We start from the raw sequence: 9,674 nt of genomic DNA on the forward strand, positions 1-9,674 counted from the left end.
AATCAAATTGGAAACAACCCAAATGTCCTTCAACAGATGAATGGACAACTAAACTATGGTATCATCCCATAATGAAATAATGTTCAGCAACAACATTACTACCTCATATCCTCATATCCTGAGCCCCTCACCCATTGGCCCTTTCTCTTTATTGGTGCTATAAAGCATTCATCCAGAGGAAATTACATTTTTAAAATGACCCTCAAGACACTAATGACAAATGGTGGAAATTCAGACATAATCTAGGGAGATGGTATGGGCAGGAAAGCCTGCCTCATATTACTTGAAATCTCAGCATATGAATAATATTACCCACATAAATCTGCCAAGCAGAGAGAGACTGTCCTAGCAGGAATAAAAGAAGCTTGAGGATGGGGGGAGGAGGACTCATTCTGGAAGCTCCACATACCCACCCTGAGAATAAGAATGCTTCTTCTATGGACAGGAGATTCTGGCTTCTTGCCAAAGGGGTGTTTGTTCCATTTACAGTGATGTGGAGGCCAGAGTCTTGAGTCTTGGGTCTTGGGCTTTGATGAGAAGACAGGTCAGAATTTGCCATGTGTTTATCAACTCCCATTTTCTCTTCTTCTCAGGCATACAGCTAGACTACATTTCCCAGCCTCCTTTGAAAATAGGGGGGGACCATATGACTGCATGATGGCCAATGGAATGTGGCTAGAAATGATGAACTCCACTTCTAGCCCTTAAAACCCACCCATATAAGCCTCCATGTTACCTTTCTTTCCCCATCTGCTGGCTGGGCTGTAGAGGGGTCAGCAGAAGACGCCCTGAGAGATAGTGGAGCTGCAGATGAAGGGAGCCAGAGCTCTTGAATCACAGCATGGATGGCTGCTGAGCACCCTCAGTGGAGTGTACTGTGAATGAGAATAAATTCTTACTGGGTTAGCCCAGTGACATTTTAAGTAAATTTTAAAATATATTTTTGCCAACAATATTAGCTGAACTGGCTAATACTTAGGTCCTACTAGGAAGGCAGAGTTGGCTATCTGTGCACAAGATGGAAAGGGAAGAACTGATGGGGCTGTTGGGGATTGTAAAGAAGGCAATGAAGTCACAGGAACTGAGTAAAAATTAATGCAGAGTCTTCAGGTTGGTGTATCTTTTTTTTTTTTAATTTGGCAAAGACTTGAGCCTTCTCAGGGTAGAGAGGTCAAGGAGAGAAAGGAGGGGCTCTCAGCTCTCCAACAAAGAGCCAGGTAGCAATCCTCGTGGGCCATGTAGCTGTCCTCCAGCCCACACTGGTGGCAGGCCAGCTAGACCCTGGGTTTTAGCATTGATTTAAACGGCTCTCTGGAAGAGAAAGTGTAGGTGGTTAAAAGTCAAGGAACCCTGGAGATATCCATTCCTAAAATTAGTAGCACCCTAGGTCCCATATATAAAGACAAGAATTCTTTCTGTAACATCAGGAGTTTCTCCCAAGGGGTTTGTCCACTGAGCAGACAGGTGGAGACAGGGTCTCCTTGGGCTTGGCTGAGAGGCCTGACTCAGGAGGCAGAAACTGGAGCCATGGACAAAGGAAGAATGAACAAACTGATGATGAATCATAAAATGGGGGAAGCAAAGGGAACTGAATGAAAAGGAAAAGGAAAACAAAAAACAAAAAGAGGCCCCCATGTTAGTGCCTCGGTTTATTTTGCAGTGAGAGGGAGCTTAGGTTTGGAGATAGCAAGGCATTGCCTTCTGCTGCTTGTTTCTTTGACCAAGATTTGGGGGAAGGCAGTCTTCTGTTCAGGTCCATAGCTTCAGGGTGTGAGGATCAGTGAGGAAGCATGCCCAGGCCACCAGGCTCCGACCCCAACCAACTTACTCTCTGTCCAAGCAGATGTTTCCACAATAGGTCCAGCAGCATGTAGAATTTGGAAGTAAACAGATGTGGAATTTAGTGCACCTTTTTTCACAGAACATTGGTGGAGGCTGTACCCAGCATTGTTCAATGGCTTTTGCTTCATCTGGAATTGAGGTGGTAGAAGCAGGCTGGGACTATCTACCGACATCTTAGAGAAGAAACCTTTCTCAAGCCTAACAAACCCTTCTGGAAGCTGAGCTCCAAGCCACATGCAAGCTATTTCTCTACCTTTCAAGTAAACCCCTTCCTGTATCTCCTCTAATTCCAGCCGGTGTCCCCTCACAGGAGAATACCCTTGCAAGACATGCCTTCTCTCTTTCTGCATGTCCTCACAGCATTGTGGACCTCTGGGCCCTCTCTGAGCTCCCTAAAGATAGGACCTGGGACACCCTTAACACATATGACATCACCCCACCAAATCTATTCTCATGTAACTTTAGATTTCAGGGCCTGCAATATCTTTAGCTCCAATTTCCACACCCAATTTGCATAGCAGGACACTGAGCCAAGGGAGAAAAGAAACCTACTTTTCTCCCTTTCTCTTTGTCTTCCCTAAGGATTCACCCTCTCCCCTACTTCGTCTTTCACTAACTCCTAAGCTTCCCTCTAAGTCACTTCCTTGTTTCCGTTTTCTTGTCATATGGCCCCTTATTTGTCGGCTTTTTTTTTTTTTTCAAATTCTAAAAGATTCTTCCCCTCAAACTAAATGAATGTATTAAATATTACCCTTTTCATATTCATCAAAGGCACAGCCAGGGAGGCACAGAGGTTCTGAAAATATGGGCAGGGAGGGAAGCCCTGGGATGGTGTTTTCTCTACCAAAACTCATCTGACATTGGAAAATATTATTTCCTGCTAGCTTATGGAATGTAGACAAAAGCTCTCTTCCTTTGTCATATATCCATTATTGCTTTCAGAGCTGGGAGAGTTTGCTTGAAGGGACCCCAGATTGGGAATGTCCAATCTAATCTCCTTGGACGTCTCTGCTGAAAAAGGGCTCTGATCCTCTACAGGGTGATCCCAGAAACATGAGACCTGAACCAGTTATGCCAGGTGTCCCAGGACTGGGCCCAGCACCCCCCTCCTCCCTTACCACACTACCTACGAGAATATTTGTTCCAGAGGCCTCCCAGGACAGGCAGAAGCATCATAACCACATGAAGGAGCAGGAAGAGGAGAACCCAGGACCTCATGGCACTCTCTGTCTGTATCAGGTTCAACGCGGGCAGAAGACAGTCCTTTCAATGATGCTGGGTAGAGAAGGGGACAAGTAAAAGAGGATAGTAAAGAGAGACAAAGTTCTTGTGAATGTTGTATTCTTCTTTCTCCTACTTTTCTTTTTCACTCTTTGGCTCCAAACAATGTATCAACTCCCAAGCTGGGCATTAGCTTCTCCAAGGCCTCTTCCCCATGTCATATCACACACCCCTTCCTTTGCGAAACAATACTTTTTTAAAAGTATATTGCTCTTTGCTGATTAAAAACACAATAATTCTTCAGACTGTACAATTTGTAAAATAGGACAACAAAAGGACAAAGAGGAAATGGGTAAATGTTAGTAATTCCACCACCTGGAGATAACCAGTATAGTGCACAACTTTATGTTACATTGTATTTGTTACTTTTATGAAATTGGAAACAGAACACTTTGTGTTCTGATTTTTTATTTAAAACATATGTAACAGGATATTATGCAAGTTTCAGTCAAGACTCTAAGACAAATCGCCAGAATGATTCCAAAGTGAGTTATGAGATGGATCACTTAGCAGGATTTAGAAAAAGGTGGTAGCCAAGAACTAAATAACCTTCAATCACATAGAGGATCCAGAGTTGAAGGAAATAGGGCTTTTGAAGGGGGTTTTATTGGTAAAGTCTTTGCTCAAGGCAGCAGAAATGCTTCCTTTCAATTCTGAGTCGAGAAAGGGCTTTACAATACTACACATAGAGCTTATGGTGTGTCCCCAGGAGTTTGTGGGGTCTGCGTGGTTGTGGAGGAGTTCATTTATTCATTCATTCATTCAACAAATACTAAATGCCTACTGCATTCCAACTTCTAGTTACTGGAATATAGTGGTGAGCAAAACAGACAACAATTCTCACATTCGTTGAGCTGACATTCTAGTTGCGGAGACAGAAATCAAACAAGATAAATAAGGAAATACCTAGATGGGAGTAACTGCTAAGGAGGAAAAAAGAAAAAACAAAGCAGAGGAAAACAGAACAGCTTGCTGACATCTAGCAGCTGGTGAGTGGGAGGAGCTGGGCCAGGGGAAGAGAAGATTAAGGACCATTCAAACTCCTCAGCCCTCTCCCATCTGCCCCTTTCATCCTCTTGTCTGCTGCTTTACTCTCCTGAAACCATATAGGAAGGAAAATAAAAGAGACACAGAAAAGAGTAAAATTCTGATTTCATGAATTACACCGTAACAAAGCAGCAATTCTACCTTTCCCTGAAAGTCTTTACTATTTGTTTCCAAACTAGCTGAAGAGGCTCTTCTCTGCTGTCCAATATGGTAGCCACTAGGCACATATGACTATTTAAATCAATTTAAATTAAATTAAAAATTCAGTTATCTGTCATTCTAGCCACATTTCAAGCACTCAATAGCCACAGGTAGCTAGTGGCTATCATATTGGATGGTGCAGATGTAGGACACTTCTACCATTGCTGAAAGCTCTACTGGACAATATTGCTATAGATGAATCACCGAAAATTCCTGTTTGTAGCAGTGTAGTACTAGAGGTAATTGAAAGGAGCAGAATTTTTCAAAGGGTGGGGGCACAAAACTCATTCTTCTCTTGGCATATGTGAAATTTGAAAGTTGGAAAAATACAAGTTTCAAGTACTTGAATCAGCACTGACTTTTAGGCTAATTGGTTTTAGTACTTGAGAAGAAGCAAGAATAGATTAGAGAGAGAAAGAAACGAGGAGAGTAGTCCCTAAATTGCCAAAGATCAGATATTTGGGGGCTTCCTCTATTAAATGGTTATACCTGCTTTCCAAACTTGCCCTTTCAGAACTCATGTCCCCACCAGCTTGCCTTGGAGCAGCTTGATGAAGGAAAATTGCCAATGTAAGATGTTGAGACTTCATTTACCACTTGATAATATTTATATGAAAGGATGCAACTTAAATGGTGAGGCTTCAGGCCAAGGGAGAACTATCTTTGAGCATGGTGTTTCCAGATACCCTGCAAATCACTGACATTCTTCCCACAGGAAAGCAGTTGGCAGTGGCAGAATACCCTGTCCTTGATCCCAAGGCCCAGAGCGTTCTGATCCTGTGAAGCCATCAACACATAGCAAGATACATGGAGATGCAACTGCTCTGTTTTCTACTTACAAGTGGGGATATGAGTGATGAGGTAACTGGGGTGCAGGTGGGCATGGACTGGGATGGGCCTTTGGATTCCTGGTATCTCTGCTTGGCACAGAGAGGAAGGAAGCGTGGTACACAATGATAGGAATGCAATAAATCCAAGAAGTGGTTTACAAGAGGCTATTTACTTGTACTCAAAAATATAATCCTAGACCCAAGTTTCCCATAGCTTTGAAAACTGTTAATTTATAAGACCCCACTTTGGGCCTAATTTTCTGAGTTCCTTACTTGCTCCCAAAGGGTGTTTGGGATTTTGGATTGTCCAATCCCCTTCTTCGCCCACCTCAGGTGTACTGGAAATTCCCAGAGAAGAGACACATCCTCATGCCCAGTCTAGATACTTCTCACCCACAAAGTTCTAGGTGAATTTCTTGATTATCCTGAGAGAGTGTGGGATCATGAAAAGGTAGCCGGGCATCATAACGACACAGAAACATTGCTGCCATCAAAATTCAAAATCCCTGGCTTTCCAGATATGGTTAAAGAAGAAAGTACTAGATTTAGTCAGGATAGCTGGTACCCTTTTCATCTCTAACCATTTTACCCATTGGACCTCAGACAGATCATATCACCTCTTTCTGTTTCCTCATTTGAACAACAGGGATCATAATCCCCACCTCACAGGAATAGTGTTGACACGATCTGGGCAGGGATCTCATCCAAGCAAGCCACAAATGAAAGCTCATAGCTCAGGACACTTACCCTCACCTACCTCTGAAGGTGGCTGGATCGGAGGTGCAGTAATTGGCTGACAGTCCTTTCTTCTGGCCTCTGGGAATGGAGTGGGTGGGGCTGGAACAGGGTGCAGAAAGCAGAAAAACAAAGTTCAAAGGCTTATAACATAATGATGACAGTTGTTGTGGAAGAGTTTTAAGTTCTGCCCAGGAACTACATATTGGCCACATCACAGGCTCTGCTTTGATACTCATCCGTCCAGAAGTACTGCATTTTCTGTGATGCAGGCAGCAGCTCCTCCTAAGCTGGGAAGAACATTGTGCACCTGGGTTGTGGCCAGGGTGTCCCCTCGTCCCAGGACCTAAGGTCCATGTCCCTAGAGTCTTTATCTGATCCATCTGAGTCCATCCATCGGTAAGAAGTTAAGGACAAAGTCTGTGTATTTATTTTCCTTTGATTATTGTGTGCCCTATTCTAGGCTCCACCTTTCTGTGTATCGATTCACCTTTGTGAATAAAAACATTCACCATTATCTCCCACCCAGTGCCGTGTGGCTTTCATGTAAAGAAAAAGAGATGGAATAGAAAGCACTACATTTCTAATATTTATCTGTTTTCCTGTGTGTAGCTCTGGTTCATTTATTTTCACTGCTGTATCATAATCCTTTCAGTGATTAGACAACAATTTGTTTATCTATTCTCCTGAAGAACAATTTTCCTCTGTCTTAATTTTTTTTCTGCCAGTGTCTTAGTGTTGCCAGTAATTTGTCTATGTTGCTAAGCTTTTCAAAGTATCAGCTCATGGGATTTTGTCTATTTTGTCTATTTTCTTTTTTTTTTTTTTCATCTCATGGACCTTCTGCATTTATCATTCTTCTCCCTTTCTTTTTCTTTAAGTTTCATCTGTTGCTCTTTATCTGACTTCTAGAGCTTGTTGTTGATGTTTATTCCCTTCTGATGAAAGTAATTAAAGTATTAAATTTACTTCTCATGCTCTACCTCTAGATTTAGGTATGTAAATATAGTTAATGCCATTCAATTTAAGTATTTTCTAATTTCCAGTAAAATAACCATATATTACTGAGTAGTGTGATTGTTTCTTAGATAGAGGAGAGTAAACAAATGCTTTCAGTATTGATTTCCTGTTTTGTTGCATTTTGGAAAGAAAACATTGTATAATGTTGATTATTTGACTTTTTTGAGGCTTTCTGTGTAGCCTAGCACATGATCAATTATTGGACTGGCCCAAGTATGTTTGAAAAAGAATGTGGCTTTTAAAGTAATTTGAGCTGATTAATGGTGATATTCAAATCTATTTATTTGCATTACTTATTGATTTTCATTTATTGAGGCCATTTTCTTGATATATATACATTATATAAAGAGTTTCTTGTTCTTTTTCTTTTTTTTCCATTTGTTTTAGTTTGCCAGAACTGCTGTGACAAATACCTACTGTGTCTGTGTCCTGGTGGCACGATACGGCCATGAAGCTTTGAAGGCTTGAAGCCTGGCTCCAAGCAGTTTTTAGTGCAGCGGCTAGTGCACATCTTTGCTTTGAGGTTGCATATTATAAGATCGGGATGCTTGAAGACTGCAACCAAGGGTAAGTTTCCATAGGGGATTGGTGGAATATGGATGTAGTAGATCCTCAAGACCACCATGAGGCATGGAGGGTGCCTCCCAGGCTGGGACGGTGCTCCCTCCCTCTACGCATGGAAGACGCTGCTGCTTCCTCCCATCACTGGGGGAGTGGAATGTGCTCTGCCTTGGAAGGGCTCTTGTAAGTGAGGGTGCTGATGTTTAAGTTTCATTAATTTTATCATTAGATGGTAAATTTGCCTTTGGAGTCAAGCTCAAAATCTGTTTGCAAGTCAGATCTTGGGAACAGTGGTCTTATATTTATTACTTCCCAGTACCTTCCTTAAAGTGGACTGAGTAAAACCACATTTGTGGAGGCCTAGGGTGGTAAGCACACCATCTATTCTTCTTCATTCTACAAATGTGCACCTGGAGCACATCATATTCGGTCTCCGGAGACCAACTGTGGCTGAATTGTCTGTTGTCAGCTGATGATTACATAGGCTTAGGTTTAACCCATGAAGCTCTTCCTGGAGTCCAACATGAGGCTGCCATGGAGGGGGCTGTTCTCCTTACCACACCGTGATCCTGCTTTGAGAGCATTTGGAAGAACTTGTCTATTCTACCATGAATATGTGCACTTTTCTTGAGCAAATATTTAGGCTTACCTCATGCTTACTCTAAATTTTGTAACTATCATGTTCCCCTCTTTGGGCTGTTTGTACAAAAGCTTAGAGCCAATTTAGTGACATGTCACAGTGAGTGTCTAATACTCTGAGGCATTCATTTGTTGCACTAATCTCACTCATGACTCTATCTTACTTTCTTGTGCTTATTTCTCCTTTGCTTTGTTTTCCTTATATAAGCTAAATTTGTTTCTCTTCAGACTACGTATTAGAAATCTTGTCAAGCTTCCTAAATCCTTTCTGAAATGAAGTTGAACAACAATTTAAAAAATGAATAAAACCATAAACCAATTTGAACCCAGGCCTTCATATTAAATTAAATTTTTTTAATCCAAGACACTATGCTGTTTTTAAGGCAGAAAGGATGGGGTGGGGCTCTGGAGACACAAGGCTCCTCTTTGTTTCATTAGCATCATGGTTGGGTACTTGGGAACATCCTGTCCTTCCCCAAGGACTGAGAGGAGGTGGAGGGGGAAAGGTGGGAATTAAACACAGCAGGAGCCATCAAGAATTTAGGCCCCAGTGTAAAATAATAGTCTCAGCTCAGAGAAGATTTCTGCCATCTTTTCCCAAAAACATTAAGCAGGAGATTAGCTTCAACCCTTCTGGGTGTTTTTCTCACTGCTGAGGATACTTAGAACATACAGTAAGAGCAGGGCTGAGACCCCAGAAAGGACTATATCTCTGCCCTAGCCTTTATCCTGAAGGAGAGTTAGAATATTGTGGTGCTAGACTCTAGTTTAAGATTCAGAAAACCACAGTTGACTTCCCAATTCAGGTTTTCTCTTCTCCTCTCCCCAACACTGAGGGATCACTCACTAAGTGATGAGGAAAGGGTGATGGGATGTGGGACTATTTATGCTCTATGATGTGGAGAATTTTCTGGAAAGGAGGGTCCTGGAGGGTAAGTAGACACTTTGGGTTTGAGTCAGAGTTCAACAAAGCAGCCCCATTCAGTAAGTTGAGGGGGATATACTGATGAGTACCAGGAATCCACCCAAGCCTAGAGAGTTTATGTCTGGAGGGGGCGCCCAAGAAGCAAATGCAGTCGGGTCTTCATGGAACTCCAGCAGCTCCCGTTGCCAGTGCTCTCGATAAATCATCTTTCTCTCAGCACAAGGGTTCCTGGGTGAGTCTTGAATGCTGGAGTACGAAAGAAGATAGTGGGTAAAGTTCTGAAGCAAAACTGTGTGTGATTATGTGTGAGCACGTGCTACAGGTGGAGGAATTTTAAGTATTTGAGCACTGACACTGCAATATCAGGTCCTTTTCCCTCAGACTAATATGCTGAATCCATGGAAGTTGAGCCACGACTCCAAACAACTGTGTGATGTTACTTTCATGCTACACCTTCAGCTCTCAGAAGTTCACATAAGGAGATTGTGGTGGCCATAACTACAGCTTTCTGACCAACGAGGCAAGTGAGGGCACTTGTGCACACTCCAAGTAGGAATCTCCCAATAGCCAGAGCCCAGAGGCTGGGAAGCATA

At 42.4% G+C, this 9,674-nt stretch overlaps 1 protein-coding gene across 1 annotated transcript; it reads right to left on the reverse strand.

Annotated features, from left to right (window-relative positions):
- Positions 1-1,274: 1,274 nt before the first annotated feature.
- WFDC9 (WAP four-disulfide core domain 9) lies at positions 1,275-9,335 on the reverse strand. Its single transcript, XM_037811162.1, has 5 exons — positions 9,171-9,335; positions 5,959-6,038; positions 2,973-3,117; positions 1,829-1,970; positions 1,275-1,311 (listed from the first exon to the last, which is right to left on the reverse strand). Exons 3-5 carry the CDS (start codon positions 3,058-3,060, stop codon positions 1,275-1,277), a joined length of 267 nt encoding a protein of 88 aa, XP_037667090.1. The 5' UTR covers positions 3,061-3,117; positions 5,959-6,038; positions 9,171-9,335.
- Positions 9,336-9,674: the final 339 nt, after the last annotated feature.

The sequence above is a fragment of the Choloepus didactylus genome, chromosome 19 (assembly GCF_015220235.1).
Source record: "Choloepus didactylus isolate mChoDid1 chromosome 19, mChoDid1.pri, whole genome shotgun sequence".
Taxonomy (NCBI): Eukaryota; Metazoa; Chordata; class Mammalia; order Pilosa; family Megalonychidae; genus Choloepus; species Choloepus didactylus.

Coding starts and splice junctions, on each gene's coding strand:
- WFDC9 (XM_037811162.1), bottom strand. CDS start 3,060: ATGAGGTCCTGGGTTCTCCTCTTCCTGCTCCTTCATGTGGTTATGATG. Junction 1,971..2,972: donor CCTCTGGAACAAATATTCTC/GTAGGTAGTGTG, acceptor CCTCAATTCCAG/ATGAAGCAAAAGCCATTGAA. Junction 1,312..1,828: donor AACATCTGCTTGGACAGAGA/GTAAGTTGGTTG, acceptor TTTCTCTTCCAG/AGAGCCGTTTAAATCAATGC.